This window comes from Ammospiza caudacuta, chromosome 6 (genome assembly GCF_027887145.1).
Source record: "Ammospiza caudacuta isolate bAmmCau1 chromosome 6, bAmmCau1.pri, whole genome shotgun sequence".
Lineage (NCBI taxonomy): Eukaryota > Metazoa > Chordata > Aves > Passeriformes > Passerellidae > Ammospiza > Ammospiza caudacuta.
In genome coordinates this window covers 58,833,076-58,850,427 of record NC_080598.1, presented here as the reverse complement: position 1 = coordinate 58,850,427, position 17,352 = coordinate 58,833,076, and the positions used below count along the sequence as shown (strand labels likewise).

The 17,352-nt window shown below is 43.4% G+C and overlaps 1 protein-coding gene across 1 annotated transcript in view; it reads left to right on the top strand.

The window, feature by feature from the left end:
• Nucleotides 1-1,312: 1,312 nt before the first annotated feature.
• Nucleotides 1,313-17,352, top strand: part of BRF1 (BRF1 RNA polymerase III transcription initiation factor subunit) — a 173,018-nt gene continuing 156,978 nt past the window's right edge. Inside the window, exons 1-2 of the mRNA XM_058806564.1 lie at nt 1,313-1,522; nt 15,113-15,193. Of these exons, the coding sequence (XP_058662547.1) occupies nt 1,336-1,522; nt 15,113-15,193 (268 nt within the window). The 5' untranslated portion in view covers nt 1,313-1,335. The remainder of the gene's footprint in view (nt 1,523-15,112; nt 15,194-17,352) is intronic.

Genomic DNA, 17,352 nt, shown 5'->3' with positions numbered 1-17,352 from the left:
GAATCATTCAGTAGAAGACAAATACTGACAGTATTGAATTTTACAAGGTGAAAATTTCTGCTTCTGCATTAATTGTTAATTAACTCTGCATTTCAAAAGCCGACAGATGGAAGTCTATACAAACATCCAGCTACAGCAGCTATTCTGCTCAGCTTCCTCCCCATCTGTGTTATGCTGCTGATTTGCTACATGTGGGCTGAGTGCTAAAGTGAGCAGTAACTTGGATGGAAGCTGAGTTCTTTGATTCAGCGATTCTGTGAATCATTGAGGACATCGACCCCTTGGAGCAAGTACAGAGGAGGCCACCAAGACAATTAGAGGGATGGAGCACCTCTCCTACGTGGAAAGCCTGGGAGAATGGGGATTGTTCAGCCTGGAAAAGAGAAGGCTTCGGGGTGATCTAATTGTGGCCTTACAGTACAGGACCCTACAAGAAAGATGGAGAGAGACTAAAAGGGCATGTACTTTCAGGACAAGGGGGAATGGATTCTAAGTGAGATGCAGTAGGTTTAGATTAAATACAAGCAAAAAATCTTTTACTGTGGCCATGCTGAGGCCCTGGCACAGATTGCCCAGAACATCTGTGGCTGCTCCATCCCTGGGAGTGTTCAAGGCCAGGCTGGATGGGGCTCTGAGCAAGCTGGGATAGTGCAAAGTGTCCTTGTCCAAGACAGAGGGATTTGAACTTGATGATCTCTAAGGTCCCTTCCAACCCAAACCATTCTTTAATTCTAAAATAATACACGAGTTCCAAAACACCACACTTCAACTTTATGCTGCCTTTGTCAGGCAGGGCTCAAAGCGCTGTAATGGAACAAATTCATTAGGCCTCAACAACTTTCATCTCAGCATTACAGAACGATTGACTAGATTTAATATATGAATTTGATTGATGAATTTTATTAATGAATTTGATTGATGCCCAGAGGATGCTGAGGCCCTGGCACAGGTTGCCCAGAGAAGCTGCGGATGCCGCATCCCTGGGAGTGTTCAGGGCCAGGCTGGATGGGGCTCTGAGCAGCCTGGCCCGGCGGAAGGCATCCCTGCCCGCGGCAGAGGGCTGGAACCAGGAGCGGGGGGCGAGCAGGAGCCGATTCCCGAGGGACGGGCACCCCGCGGGCCGTGAGGGAGGAGCGCTGCGGAGGGGCGGGAGCGGCGGGAGGAGAGGGAGCGGCGGGCGAAGCCTCGCGAGAGCGGGCGGGGTGGCGGCGGCTGCCGCGCTCCTCCCCGTGCCGGTGCCGGCGAGCGAGGCCTGCGCGGGCCCGGGCCGGGCTGTGCCGGGCGGTGCCGAGCGGCGGGAGCGGCGGCCGGGCCCGTCCCGGGGCGGCGGGCAGGATGCCGGGCGGGCGGGTGTGCGGCGCCTGCGGGTGCGCGGAGATCGAGGTGGACGCGGCGCGCGGGGACGCGGTGTGCACGGGCTGCGGCTCCGTGCTGGAGGACAACATCATCGTGTCCGAGGTGCAGTTCGTGGAGAACAGCGGCGGCGGCTCCTCCGCCGTGGGGCAGTTCGTGTCGCTGGACGGTGAGTGCGGCCGGGCCGGGGCAGGGCGGGGCGGGGGCCCGGGGGCACAGGGAGCGGCGTGTGGGGAATAGCGGGCGGTGTACGGAGAGAGGGTGCTGCGAGGATGGGGCACATGGCAGGAGGGAAAGGGCGCTGGAAGAGGTGTGGACAGGGACAGGGCGAAGGGGTTTCAATGTGGGATCAGGGATAGAGCACAAGGATGAGCGACCCAGCGGAAAAGGACCTGGGGGTGCTGATCGACAGCGGGGGAACGTGAGCCCGAGGCGTGCCCAGGTGGGTGGGAAGGGCAGCGGCATCCTGGCCTCTGTCAGGGATAGTGTGGCCAGCAGGACCGGGGCAGTGATCGCACCCCTGTGCTGGGCACTGCTGAGACCGCGCTCTGAGTGCTGCCCAGCTCTGAGCCCCTCGGTTCGGGAAGGACATTGAGGGGCTGGACACCATCCAGGGAAGGGTAGCGGAGCTGGGGAAGGGTCTGGAGCACAAATCTGCGGCTGTTTAGCCTGGAGAAGGGGAGGCTCAGGGGCACATTGCCACTCCACAGCTCCTTGACAGGAGGGTGGAACCAGGTAGGGGTCGGGCTCTACTCCCAGGGAATAAGTGACAGGACGAGGGGACAGTCTTCTGCACCAGGGGAGGTTTAGGGTGGACATAAGAAAGAATTTCTTCGTGGAAAGGGTGATTAGACATTGGAATGGACTGGCCAGGGCAGCAGTGGAGTCGCGGTCCCTGGAGGTGTGTAAGGAAAGGCTGGCTGTGGCACTCAGTGCCGTGGTCTGGGTGACAAGGTGCCGGTCAGTCATAGGGTGCACTCAGCGATCTTAAAGGTCTTTTCCAACCTCATTGATTGTGAGATTCTGTGAGTTCAGGGGCATGGGAGTGAGGGAACAGTGGGCAGTGTGGGGAAAGGGATGGGGAGATGCTCTGCCAGAGAGTGGAGTTATGGGGATGCTACAGGGGAGTGAGGACCATGTACAGGGGAGATAAGGGCACTGTGCTGGGAGATAAAAACGACAGTGTATAGGGAAAAGGGTGCTGTGAGGACAGACTGTGGAAAGCCATGTGGTGCAGAGATGGGATATGGATGGTGCGTGTGGGAACTGGGGCTGCACAGAGTGGGAATGGGAGAGACAATTCATGGGGAGAAGGAGAGCATGCTGTGCAGGGTGAGAGAGAAATGGGGTGGGGGAGGCTGGGATGAATGGGAGAAAAGAGCTGTGCAGGATGAGAGAGATGCTCTGAGTGTGATGGAGTACATGTGTGAGGGACTGGGGCAGGTGTGTGAGAAAGTTTGGGGCTCTGTGGAAGGGTTGGGTGCACAGGAAATGGGGAGGTAGATGAAATTATTTGGGATAGAGGACAGGAAAGGTTGGGTTGGGTATTTAATTGAGAGAGGGAACAGTAGGGGCACAAGGAGGAGAAACAGGCTGGACATGAAAGGTCAAGAGTCTCTTGCCAGTAGTTGAGTTGGGGTGATGGTGTGAATGCTCTGGAGGATAAAACATGGAAAAAAGGCCACATCAAGAAGACAACAGTGTTTAGAAAGGGAGAGAAGGAAAATGGATGTGGGGAGGATGTAGTGTTTGAAAGGGGAGAGATGGAAAATCTGTATGGGGAGTGTGTATAAGGAGAAAGAAACATAAGCAAAAGCATGGGAAAGAGCTTAGCAGTGAAACAGGTGGCTCTGATGGATTGTATAGCTGTGGGGAAGAAAGGAATTTTTTCTGTGGTGGAGAATGCAGCTCTGCAAATTGGAGTTTGGGAGTTTACTGTAGGCTAGGAGTTGTCTGATGCCATTCCTGTCTTCCAGCTCAGGGTGCTGGCATTACTTTTTTTACAGCTTATAAGCAGCTCTTGCATCCTTCACTTTTTCCTGTTTTGATGTGGAGATTACATTTTTAAGGGCTTGTTCTGCTTTTTCCCTCCCACCCAGAATTATGCAGGACAGATGGCATGCAAGCTAGAGCTCATTTTGGAATGCCTTTATCCTTAAAAAATAAATCTAAGGAAAAGAAAAAAATGCACCATACTGAGGCTTTTTAATGGATGAATTGCACAGTACTTAATAAAATTTCTTTAAGGTATACCTTTCTTTTCTGTGTAAGTCTTGAGATGTGATTGTAAGTCTTGAGTCTGTGATTTTGTGAGTGCAGGCCCTGTTTCACCCCAGAAATATTTTAAGGAAATTAGGATATGGATGACTTATGCTGGTACAGTTCTTTACATTCCAAAACAGATGCTTCTGTTGTGATTTTTTTTTTCCCTCAACATAAACTGAGTGATGCTAGCTAATCTGAAAAGATATATTTGTGCTGCAATAACAGTGTCTTCATCATGCGTGCTTGTCTATTAATGTGTTTATGACTGATTAAAATTCCTCTGGAATGGGGAGAAAAGTAATTTACTGTGTAAGAAGGACTTTGCATCTCCCCAAAGGGTGGCGAATTTACAAAGGAATGTAAATTTCTTTCAAGTCAGAAACCATTTACATTCTGAAAGCAACATTTTCTGGTAAGTACACCTTTCAGTGACTTTTGATCATATTAGTAAATTTCCACTAAAATCGAATGAAATGCAATTGGTCAGAGGCTCCTTGGACTGTGGTGTGATGATCTCAGAGAGTGTTACTGTGTGCAGCATTTGCAGTGTCAGAGGTGCCTGGGGTGCTGGTTTTGAGTCCCTGGCTCATGGTTGGTAGGGCTGGGTGCCTTGGAGAATGTTACTGGAGGTTTGCAAAGGATGAGGGATGTCAGGTTCTTTATTGCAGGGCTGGGAATTGAACTGGGCTTTTGATATTTGTGGAGTTCAGAGCTACTAAAAACATTCCTCAAGATCCACAGCAGCTTCTATTGGTGTGTTATTACATGTTGAATACAGATGCATTTATTAATCATTTATTTTCACCTTCATCATAAAAAAGCAAAAGGGAGCGGAAAACCCTGAGACACTGATTTTTTTCTTTTTTACATATAGAAAATATGTATACATATTTACATATATTTACAAAATACATATAGAAAAACCTTTTATTCTGCCAAGCTACATGTTAAGATTTCAAAATCTTGAATTTCTTTACTGGAGTGAGTCCTCCACTTCTCTATATTAATATGAAATGTCCAAGTCCTCGCTAGTAAGTAATGTAGAATCCCTATAAAGCATTGGAAATCCCTTCTTTTATCCTCTCAGGGTTGGAGGAAGGTGTGAGATCATAGTTAAGTTTTCTCTGGCAGGATTTACATTGATCTAATTATGTGCCTGTTGTAGGAAGCCTCAACACTGATGCCTTCCAAAGAGAAGTTTGGTGTAGCCAGTGTTTTCCAGTGCAGATGTGTGAGTCCTTTGGAAAGTTCCTTTCCATTTTTTTGATGTTTTAGCAGCTGAGATTTTGGTGTGCTGAGAAAGCCTGGGCTTGTGCTTGGCTGTGAATGAGGGGGTTTGCTTTGCTCTCCATGAAGTCTTGGGAAAATGCAGCATAGTTAAGTGTGTTGGACAAGAGGGTAGGATCACAGAATCCTTTAGCTTGTAGGAGAAGATTTTTTTAGGGTTTTTTTAGGCTTTTAAGATTATCAAGTTCAACTGTTAACCCAGCCCTGCCAAGTCCATCACTGAGCCATGTTCCTGAGTGCCCCATCTACGTGCACAGGATGAGCCAAGAAGGTAGAAGTAGTGAAGGACAAAAAATATCTGTTCTGCACAGGTAAATATAGGGTAACAGTGCTTTTTGACAAAGTGGCTTGCCTTGAAGATCCTTTGGAGCTTTCTGAGGAAGTTGGTAAGTAGGAAAGCAGGTGGTTGGATTTTCAAGGGAAGGTCAGCAAGTTCTTTCACCAGAAGCTTTTTTGGTAAGTGGACAAAGCAGAAAGTGGATTTTCAAAGGAAAGTCGGCAGGATCCTTCACCAGAAGCTTTTATAGAATCTGAGCTGTCATTGATAAGGAAAAGTCTTTACAGAGCAGAGTAGCTCTTCAAATGATAGGAAATATACTCTAGAGAGTAGAGAAGCAGGTGCCAGTGAAATTCCATAGAATCTGGACTGATGATCTGGATAACAGGTGACTGGTGAGTTAATGGGGTTTGTGAGCAATACTGAATTATTTGGGGTAGTAAAGACTGCAGAAGGACCTGTTGCTTTTAGTGGATGGGTGGTAGGATAGCAGATGGGATGCAGAGTTGCTGTGAGAGTTAGCATTGTTCCTTTCTTCCACATGTGGGATGGTTTCTTCTTCTGCATCCAGACTGGCTAGGGTAACATTGGAAGGAAACCCCTAGGTCATAATGGATAGCTTTATAAAAACAGATTGCTCAATGTTCATTCATGGTACAAGAACCTGGCTGGGGAGGGGAGCGTTAGAAGCTAAAAGAGCACATGCACCATGTCTGTACACTGTTACATATCCACAGCATTACCTGCAGCTGAAGTGCTGTGTGCAGTTCTAGTGGGTTTCTCTTTTCTTTCCCCCTCCCCAGGAAAACCTCTAATAGAGCTAGAAAAGATACAGAGAGGAAGATGGAGTGATTAAGAGGAGAGCTTCCTGAAGAGCTTCTCAGTTAGGCTGACTGAATAGACTCAGCCTCTTCAGACTGGAAAAGAGATGATTGAATGGGGCCATAGTAGAGATTTGTAAATGCAGTAAAATAACACAGCAAGGATGAGCAGCTGCTCAGGGTCACATAATGCAAAAGCTGGGGAATGCTAAGAAATCAAGCAGCTAACTGATTGCAAAGGTAGGGGGTAGGAGGTTCAGAAGCATTAGGAGGTTTTGTCTGGTTGGTTTTGGTTTTTACAGAAACCCCCATGTGAATCTGAAGTGGTGGATATTAAAAGTTTACATGAGCTTAAGATGATTGGGCAGACAGAATAAAAATGTGTCATGGCCATTGATAAAATACATAATTTCTGGTTCAGGAAATCCTTGAGCCACAGATCTCTAGGCAGTGGGAGATTTTATGAGAGCTATCACAACAAACTTTCCTCCTGTGTTTTGTGCTGCCCTTGCAGGCATGTATATTGATGGGCTTTCTCGTTCAGAGGTAGGATACTGGACTAGTCTTTCAGTCTCATTGGGCACAGGTGTTGTTTTGAGACTTCACAGGAAGATCATGTTCTTTGAGCTTTACAGAGCTAATCCCACCATTCCTTTCAATGCTGTCTGTCTCAAACACTGGCAAGTCAGCTCTTCTTGCAAGGTACCTGTCACTCCCTGGGTTGTGAGCTGGGAAGTTATTTCACTAGTAAGGGAATAATTCCTTCTAGAAGGGGCTGCTGTGTATTGTTGTGTTGATCTTTTGAGAGAAGAGCCCTCTGAAAGCTTTGATATGCCCCATACTGGTCTAGTGATCTGTAATTCTTAATTCTGTTGTGAGTGGTCACAGTCAGGAAAGAATCCAGCCTCAACACTCCACCCTAGCTATGTTACTGTCTTGAAGCTTCTGAAGGCTGCCTTGAAATTTGGTTTGTGAACCTGACTAATTTGACCCTGGATAAGTCAGGAATTAGTGGAGATGGGTTATCATGCCTGTTTTAGCTCCAAGGAACTCTGCTGATTGCACAGAAAGTGTTTGAGGCATGTACTTTTCCTAGCTGAGTCTAGTTTTGAACAATAACTATTCACTTTATAATTGATAACCAGTTCAGGCTAGCCAAATAGATTGTTTGCTCTGATTTCTCAACTTAAATTTGGAGAGCTTTTGAATCCTGCTAATTGAAATGAATGTGTCTTGCTTTTTATTTTTCTTCATACCCAAGTTCTTAACAGCCTATCAGTTACTACATTTGAACACATCCCAGCAGGAAGTGCAGCAATACAGGGTTTGAGAGTGAGCTACATTTCTGCCTCTCCATTATGCTATAATTGCATCCTGGAGGATGGAGTTACACTGAGCCCTTTGCCAGTTTGCACTGGTTTGATGGCTGCTGCTTTTGTAGAAAGGCAAGTTAAGAGTTGTGTGCCATGTCTGGAGTTCTCTGGTTGCTCTTTCACTGTGTCTGGGTGGGAGTCCCCTGTCCTGTGGTAATTGTTGGGAGGAACTGTTTTCACAAGTTTTTTTTTTTAAGCTGACAGGAGAAAAACTGAAGCTGAAGAGAGTGAGAGAAAGCTGAGCATGGAGCAAACCTGACAGCCCAGGTCTCTCTTCAGGTTTTTGTTTAAAGAAGCTGAGAAAGGTGAAGGCTGGGACTTCTGACATTAATCAAAGGAGAAGAAAAATCCCACCTTGGAAGGTTGATGTGCAGGCAGCATAGCAGCAAGCTGGAAGATGTAACTGAGAAATACAGCACAAAGAAACGATGCTGCAAGGTGTACTGAGCTTGTGATCCTCAAGCATGCTGTCTGGGGAAGCTCAGCTTCTTTTCTTCCAGAAATTCCCCTAAAAAGCTTGGCAGTAAGTTGAGAAAAGCAGATCTGATAAGCATCTTGGTCACAACCCAGGTACTTCTGGTTCCTGCTGTTCCTGACCAGCTTCTCCCTGGGGTTGCCCCAAGGCTGCCCACGGCCCAGGAGCCCATCCCTGCCCCAGGGACTGCACAGCAGGGCCAGTCTCCAGCTCCCCTCTGCCTTGCCCGGCCCACCCATGGACCCTGAAGAGCCATGCCCACGTGCTGTGTGGCCTCAGCCCATCCTTGTGGCCCTGTTTGGACATTCTGGGGCTGTGTCTGACCTTGTTCCCCTTGCTGGGCCTGACCCTGACTCCCCTGTGCAGCCTGATGTCCTGCCTGGCCTCAGCCCATCCCTGGACCCATGGAGGTGCCTGATGCCCTCAGCTCTGCCTGTCCCTGCCCTGCTGTAAAATTCAGTCACATCCCTAGAACAAATTTAAATAAGAATTATTAATAAATCTTTTAACTTAGTGACTAAGCCTGGAGGTTTTAGAGCAGTAACAAATACAGAAACAGGATTCTGCAGTGGGCACTGACAGCATCAGTTCTGCAGCACTGAGTCAGGCTCTGGCTCTGGTACAGCAAACATGCATTAAGGCTCTGCATCTCCAAATGTACATGAGCTTGCACTAATTTGAGGCTGGTGGGAGGTTATCTTCTTGCTTTTCCTCATAAAGGGACAGGGAAGTTGTGAACTGGTAATTCTTAACACACCAACAAGTGTTGTTAAAGTTTTTGGTGTAGGAGGTTCTACAACATTGGTAAGTAGCCTGGTTCAAAATTTAGAACATCAAGAAGAGTTTATTTCTGCTATTACAGTTTTTTTTTTTTTTTTTTACAAGTGAATTATAATTAAGTTACTACAGAGACCCATTAGCACAGCCACAAATCTTGAATGTGTACTCTCACTCTTCAGTGTCCCATGACAGATTTAATGTATCTTTGGCTCTTCAGTAAAGCTGTGGTATGCTCAGTGTTTTAGGTATACCTGTGGAACCTTACTGAAGTACTTTCTCTACTATTTTATCCTTAAAATCTTTGTTTTACATCGAGGCATGTGAGCTACATTGACCTTGCATGCAGAACTTGACAAGAGTTTGCCATGATCTAAATATTTGTCTTTTGAGAATTGTGGACATAAAAAGTTATGGTCAGCAAACTGGAAAGAAGAGAGGGACTGACTACACAGAGAAAAAAACTTATGTAAAATTTAAGCTGAGCTTATTAGTCATTCATCTTCTCTACCGTTTTGTCCTGTAGAACTTTTTAAGATTATCAATTACTGTCACAGTGATTGCTAGTGAGACAGTTGGGAAAGGGGATGAACTCTATATTTGTGTAGGATTCTGTGCTTTTGTCTACTTGGTTCCTATGTACAATAAAGGATTCTTGTGTATTTTCAAACATTAAAAAAGTGAAAGGAGTAAGGGTTTTGTTTTTAATTTGTAGTTGTTAATCAGTTTCCCTGTAGCGTATTAATAGACCAAGTCCTGACATTAAATATTTTTTACGGTGCAGCCTCAGATAGTCCTGACCTGGGCTCTGCCAATAATACACATGCTAAACTTGAAATGAAAACATTTGGTACTGAAAAGTTAAAATAATATTAATACCAACAAGTTTCCTTATATTTGTGGCCCAGATTTTTAGAGATGACACTAATTCGTGGTTAATTTTAAGTTATGCAGAGTGATCATGATGTCAGTTGCAATACAGAGAAAGGAAATATAAGTAAGCTGGATTTGCAAACCCTTTGATGGAAATCCTGAAGAGTATTTACCTGATTTACCCTGTGCCAGATTACAAAACTAATTCATAATCATGCTGTGTTGGGAAGGAAGAGGGGAAACTTTCATCTAAAATAATCATCTGCTGTATGTTTTAGTGAGAGGAATGAAATGAATTTTGCTTCTCTCCCCGAATCCTCCAGGTGGCAATCGTGCACCAGAGTTAATATGAAGCTTTTTCTGGCTTTGAGTCTTTTCCACGCTGGGATGGCAGCAACAGAGGGTGCTGCTGTCAGCTGTGGCAGTGCAGAGTAGTGCACATAACTTGGATGCAGACTGATTTCATAGACACTTGGGCAGTCCTAAGTTGGGTTTTGGTGGATGCAACTATATTTATCTCTACAGCTGGTAGGTAGGAAAGTAAGCTATGATGGAATAGATTTAAAGTTTGTCTATGTAAGTTTATGTGGCAGTGCTGTTTCAGCAGGCTCTGGTGCCTGCAGACCTGTTCACTTCCCTGGAAAAATGAGAAAAGAATTCTTTCAGTTACAAACTTAAGAACTTGAATCACAAAATTTTGCTTTTATTGGTATGATTTGTAATGGGAGGTTTACTTACTCTCCCTTTTACTTTTATGGTCTAACTTCAGTAGGAAGCTCATTAATTTTTTTATATTAGATTACTTTGTCTTCCCCAATTATGAAACCATTGGTGTGATATAGTCTGCATTCTTTACCAGACTTTACCAGATTTTATGCTGGATCTGTAAATACATATATTTGAAATAGAAGGTTTGCCTCTACCATGGCCTGAAGGAAGGACTGGTGGCTTTTGGGTTTAATTTTACAGGAAAGGATTTTGGTAGGATTGGTCCTGTCAGACAGCAAGTGCACTTCAGTTCAGGTTACAAGCAGCTTCATTCCCTGTCTTCACTTGCTCATTTATGTAGAGGAAGCAAAATCTGTAATACTGGGACTGAATCTGTTTCTCCTCCAGGTGCTGAATCTGAAACTCATCATGTCCCTGACATGACAGAAAAGTGCCCTTTAAGCTGCAGATGCCCAAGTGGCTGCTCTTTCCCTCCACTGTGTGGAGTGATAAGTGCTGTTCCTGTTTTTTGTTGCTGTTCAGGATTACCCCAGACTTCAAGCTTTGCTTGCAGCTTTTACAGATTGAGGAGCAGTTTTATGGAGAAGCAGAGTGATGTGACTTTGGTAGGGAGTTGGTGCAGCAAAACTGAAGCTGCTGAGGTGCTTGTGCTGTGAGCAGCAGTGGGAGTGGCTGCTTTTGGCTGATGGAGGGATAGTCACTGTAGAACCATGTAATTGTTTAGTTGGAAAAAACCTTTAAGATTTTAGAGTTCAGATGTTAACCCAGCTGTGACAAGTAGTTTAACACTCAAATGATGTAGGGTTATGGTCTGTGTGAGCTTAGACTGAGTACCATCAAATTTCCAGACATTATCTCCTGCATCTTCAGTTCTGTTGTGTTAGGGCAGTGTAGCCCACTGAGAGGACCACACAAAAACTGGAGTAGCTGTGTTTCTGAGCTGCCTAACACATCTCTCCACACCTTCTGTTGTCCAAAATTTCATGTAAATGTCCAAAGCAAACTTAGAAAGGAAGTTTCAGTTATGTGAAGCTGCAAATCTGAGTGAGTTTCTAAAAGAAATCATAGAGTCATAGAATATCCTGTGTTGGAAGGGGACCCACAAGGATCCTGCACAGGATGCCCTAAGAATCACAGCAAATGTCTGAGAGCATTGTCCAAATGCCCCTTAAATTCTGCCACTCTTGGTGCTGTGCCCACTTCCCTAGGGAGCCTGTTCCAGTTCCCAACCATCCTCTGGGTGAAAACCTTTTACCTAAAAGCCTACCTAAACCTCCCTGTCCCCTTTCCCTTCATGCCATTCCCTCAGGTCTTGGGACAGGTCACCAGGGGGAACAGCTCAGTGTGTGTCCCTCCTGTCCCCTGGAGGAGGTTGTACGTGCAGTGAGCTCTCCCCTCAGTCTCCTCCAGGCTGAACAGACCAAGAGCCCTCAGCTGCTGCTCGTGTGGCCTTCACTGTCTTCATGGCCCTCCTTTGGACACTCTCATGGCTTTTTAACCTTGTGGTGCCCAAAACTGCCCCCAGGACTGGGGGTGAGGCTGCCCCAGTGCAGAGCAGAGTGGGACAGTCCTGACCCTCACCTGGCTGGTGATGCTGGGACACAGCTATCCCAGATGCTGTGCCTGATGTCCCCAGGACACAGCTGGCCCTCCTCAGCAGGTGGCATGAGTAGATGGCAGTGGGCCTTGGAGCAATTCACCTCCTGAAGGAGGGCATTTGAGTTGCCTTAGGGAAATGGTAGTGTTAATGTTGAAGTTTTGGCAGGCAGTACTTGAAGACACCAAATACTTCTCAGATATATTTTTGTATGTCTTGAAAGCTGAATGTGAAAAACCAAAAGCCTGCTTAATTCACTTTTGAAGTTGTGGGGGAAGAATGGAAAAGGTCAAGAAATGTAAAAATTGCAGTTAAGCTGGGATGTTAATTTGGTTGTGCCTAGCAATTGCTGTTCCTTTCCTTTGTACTTTTTAAATTGCTAGCTTTGTAGGGATTTTTGTCTTTAAATGAATTTGATGATTTCAGTTTTCTTTTTTTAAGAGTTTATCTTTTTATTACCCAGCTGAACAGTTATGATAATGAGTTTGGTTTGCATTTTGCTTGTAAGATTAAAGCTGATGGTGAGACTACATAGTCAATGGCAACATTAGTTTGCAGTTCTGAGAGTGTAAGTGCTCAACAGACTAGTTCTCTGTCAGTTTTCAAAGACAAATGCTAAGTAGAGATGTTCAGCCTTTCCAGTTAACTTGCTGAAAAATGGGTACATCAATTCTGATAGCAGAATCTGTCTTTCAGAGAGCTCTGCTGGTATCTGCTGCAGTCTCTATAGCTTGGAAAGAAATTACTTTCTGTATGATGTTATAGCTTGATGGCTAATGAAAAAGAGTCTTAAAGAACAAATAATTGAAATCTCAACTTAATTCCATTTTGTTTATATTATTTTGGATTTTAACTCCTGAGTAAGTTAAATTATTTAGTTATTAGTATTGTTTATCACCACTGTAAGATTGTTTTGTGCAAGCTTTTTAGTAGTAACAGGGAAGCATTTTAAAGTGCTGTCTTATCAATGATAGTCCAAAGCAGTTCATATTCAAGGATAGAGGGGACTGGGAAGTGGATGGAGCTTTTGTGTACAGAACCAAAAGTGCTTTTGACCCAAGTCCTGGGTGATCCCCTTGCCTCCAGCCTGCTGCTCCTGCTCCTGCCTTGTGGGTGGTGTCCTCCTCCCATGCACTGATGCTCGAGTGTGCTGCAAATCAGACTAGTGAGGAAGCTTGTAGTAAAGCAAACCTTAAAACAACAACAAAAAAAAAAAAGAAAATGGGAGGTGGAATTTCTGTTTAGATTTTCTACTGAAGAGAAAGAATGTAAAACTGCTGCCATCATTGATATATTTTCTGTCAGGTAAACCATTCTCATTAAATGTACACAAAAAATGTTATGCCTTCTTTTGTGGCATGGTAACCTCTCTGGTTTGCTCCATTGGTTTGTTTTCAAGTGTTTGTGGAAATACAAGGCTGTACCTGTAAGAATGGCAAGGAGACATTGCTGTCTCTGGTAGTCAAACACAGAGTTGGGAGAGTCACCTCTGTACCCAGTGAGCTGATCACTATTAAATGTTTTTCTCTTTTTATTAGGATTATTATTAGATTAAGATCACTTAATCTGTGGGGCATCTAGGTGAGAGCTTGTTACGTGAGGGACAACACAAACTCACTGAGTGTCTTGGACAAACAATGTGTTTTATTGTTCAAATCTTCTTTTTACAGGGCATTTGAATTTCCCAGGCTCAGAGCTGGGATCTCTCTCTGCCCAGATCTCTGGCCAGTGGTGTCTGTGCCCCTAGGCTTGAACAGGGTTGGCTGAGGGTCCCTGTATAGGTTGGAATCCAGCCTATCTGGGGACCGTTTATCTCTTTGTCTGGAAAGAACCAGGCTAGCAAATTGGATTTGTGTTATATCTAGATTTACCTTGTCCAGCTGCAGTGTGACAGCACTGCCACAAGAGCTGATTGTTGTTTGTTAAAGGATCTGTTAACAAAGTGAAGTTGGTTTCTATTGTGGATAGCACTGGAAACCTAATTTAAAAGTTATATGGAAAAATAAGCTTTGAGGGCTGATAGTAATTCTGCAGGAATATTAGCTTATTAGCTTTTCTGGGTTTTGGTTTTGTTTTGTTTGTTTTTCTCAGTATTGATGGCAACTGAGAGGAGACTAGAGCTTAAAATGTCGAGTAAGAGTGAACAATTTAGGTCAGAGTTTCTCATCAGTTGTACCTGCCATGGAAATACCTCATTCAGCTGTGTACCAGAAATGCCCTGAACTGCTTTAAAGAGCAACTTCATTGCCCTCTCTGTGTCTATCCCAAAGCCTTTCTAGTTTGTTCTGAAGAGCCAGTCTGAGAGGAGGAAACAACCACAATAACCTGAGGAAAAGCTGTAGGCATCATAGACAACAAGATGGCTTTTTCCCCTATCCTGAAGACTTGAATTAAGTAGAACTCCAAATTGAACTAACAAATTGCTTGTTTTCAATCCTGTGCAATTTAGCTTTTTGGTTTCACTTGCTGTTAAGCTGATAGATTCAGATATCCTGCTTGAGGTATCCTGATTGTTTAAAAAAAACAACCCTTCCTGCTTTAGTGGGAGACTATTTTTGTCCTTGGTAGTTTAATTCGCTGTTCTGCAAGATTGGTTTGCATGAATATCTCCACTGACTCCCAGCAATCTCTGCATTCAGGCTGCTTAGCATTGGCATGGATGGCCAAACCAGCCTCTAGTTTATTCTGATTTAAAGCTCAGACTTCTTTTAAGTCTCCAACCTTTCAGGGTGTGAAAGTAGCAGTTCCAGACTTGCAGTTTTTGTAGCCTGAGTGTTGCTGTGTTTACCTAATGACAAACTGAAGTTACTTTAAAATAAGCGTTATGTCTCTAGTAGCCAACACAATCATTTTTGAATGCTAAACATGTTTTATATTCTGTAAAGCCAATAATTACCTATTAGAATTCTGTAAATTCTTCATTGAATATTCTTCAGACAAAAATACTAACTAAGCAATTTTTCCTCCGTTATTTTGAGAAATGGTTTACAGTCCTGATTTTCATGTTCTGCTTAAAATAGACATTAGGAGATTTTTTGTAGTTTCTTTGGAACTGAGATTGGGAGGGCTTATGGAGCCATGTAATTCTTATGGTATCTCAAGAAAGAAATAATTTGCACAGTATTGGTACTTGATGTCTTAAGTACTTTTAGATCTTCTTAATGTAGTTTGGCATGTTGTAGATGATACAGATACCGACTATATTGGCAAAATAAGTTTTATTTTAGTATTGTAATTAAGTTATTCTCTTTGACATGTCTGGTGTTTGTTTTTTTTTTCCCTTAGGTGCAGGGAAAACACCGACTTTAGGAGGAGGATTCCACGCCAACCTGGGAAAGGAGTCACGAGCAAAAACTCTACAGAATGGTACTAGCAAATTTTAGTCTTGCTGATATGAATTATTTTTATTAATATGGTTGAAACAATTAATTTTTAGTTTTGAATGTGACCTCAAAACCTTGGCAGGCCCCTCATTATTCAGTGGACAAGTCTGCTTAGTGCTGATTTTTCATTGTGCTCTCATTTGGCTGCTGCACCTGATTTATGAGTTCATGCAGCTGACTGACAAAGGGTAATGGCACCTGACAATATTACTGTGGTTTAAAAGGGCTTTTTCAAGGTTGACATGCCCAGTGCACCTTTTTATTATCTGTTAAACCTATTGTGGCTTTTTATTTAGTCCATTTTCAGGGTTCTTGGAACACTTTATTCATGTTTATTTAAAAGTATAATTCTTCAAATATTTTTGGTCTTAAGCAATGCAAGTGTGGGATAATGCATATAAGTAATCATGTGCTTAATATGGGATCATTGAATAGAGAGAGGAAAAATGGAAAAAAGGTTTTAGCATACAGATGACATTGAAATAAATATTCTTATTACATGCTTTACATTTAGTTGAGATCTCCATATTCTACACTCTTTAAAGAGGGTGAATAAATCCAGCTTTTATTCCTGGAGCAGAATGGTCTTGCAGTTTGCTGTTGCTCATATCAAGGGACAGGAGTTGTCATTTTTTGGTTAATTAATACTCCTGTCTCATGACTCCCGGAGATGACAGCTGATGGACTGTCATAGCAAAGTCTCAGAAGCTGACATGTAATTAACTATGGATGTAAATGGCTTTTATGATAAGGTACTCATTTGGGGTAGATATTTTAGAGAAAGGTATTTTCCTAAATTAGTCTTGCATTTGCAACTCAACACAGAAAAATCTTGCTTATATTATGCCTCTGTAGGTATATGAAGAGTAGGATTGATCTGGTATTAAATCTTCATAGGCAGAGAGGCTAGGATTGATCTGTGTGATTGAAGTATAGTCAGATTACTCTACTCAGCATTATTCAGCTGATATATACACAGGTTGTTTTATATACAGAATGTTTTATTCAGCTGTTTTTACTTAAGAGTATTGAGCCCTGTTTGTTTAGCAAAGTAAAGCATGCACTTTAGGTGAGCTAGTGTCAGTGTCAGGTCTGAAGTTACTATCTTTGGAATTTTAAATTTCCTGTCTAACATGTAACCTATATAAGCAGTTGGATAAAGCCAGTAAACTTAATGAAGTCTGGTTTTGGATTAAGGCACTTTAATCAAAACTGTAATTTTGAACAGGCATTTTAAAAATAAATTGGCTTTTTGTGCATAAGAACTTCACAGTTGTCTGTAATTGTAAAAAGTAAAATGCTGATGGAAGGAAATCTGTCTTGTTGCTTCGTGGAGTGTTTGAATCCTTCACAAGCCCTTTTGGTTATGCCAAAAGGTAATCACAAGTAAAGAGAGCGTAGGCGTTTTTCTAGAATCTAAACACAGCTTTTTCTTGGATGAGTGTTTGCTGGGGAATATGTCTGAGCATCTTCCTTCCCCACAGCTTTTGTGTGGGGGGCCTCCCTGATCAAAAACAGTGATTGTGACTAGGCTAAAGTAAATCAGCATAATACACAAAAACATTTAGTTGCTTTACATCAATTTATCTCCCAAAGAGTCTTGAAACAGGAAAATAATTTGTCTTTTTAGTTACACCTCTCTGAAGCTCTTTGCAGGTTTTCTTCTATTTTTTTTTCCCTGTTTCTATCCTTTATATAAGGAGCAAGTGTTTGGTCTTTGATTTCTGTAGCCAACCTGCATTTGTCATGCTGCCAATCTATCTCTGGGAAAGTTCTTTTCAGTGAGCTAAGTGATGTTCTTGCTCAGTCCCAGGCATGACAACAGCAGCTGGTATTTCAGGTAGAGCAATTGGTGTTTGAAAGCCTTTTCTTTTCTGTCACTGAATAATGAGCCAGTTGTCTGCTGCTTTTAATCACACTTCTGGCTTTACATAGTTTTTAATTGCAAATTGAGCTATGGCAATGAGCTTATAAAATCTCACCCTGTCATTGTGGGCCCATGATCATGGCTTTTTTTTTGGGGGTGAAATTATGTTAAATATCCATCATGGTTAGACTTGAAAGTGTAGCAAGGTAAGTGGACGTATTTTAAAGGAGAGGTATGGAGTTGTTCATTCAGTGAAACTGAAGTGCACTGCTAGT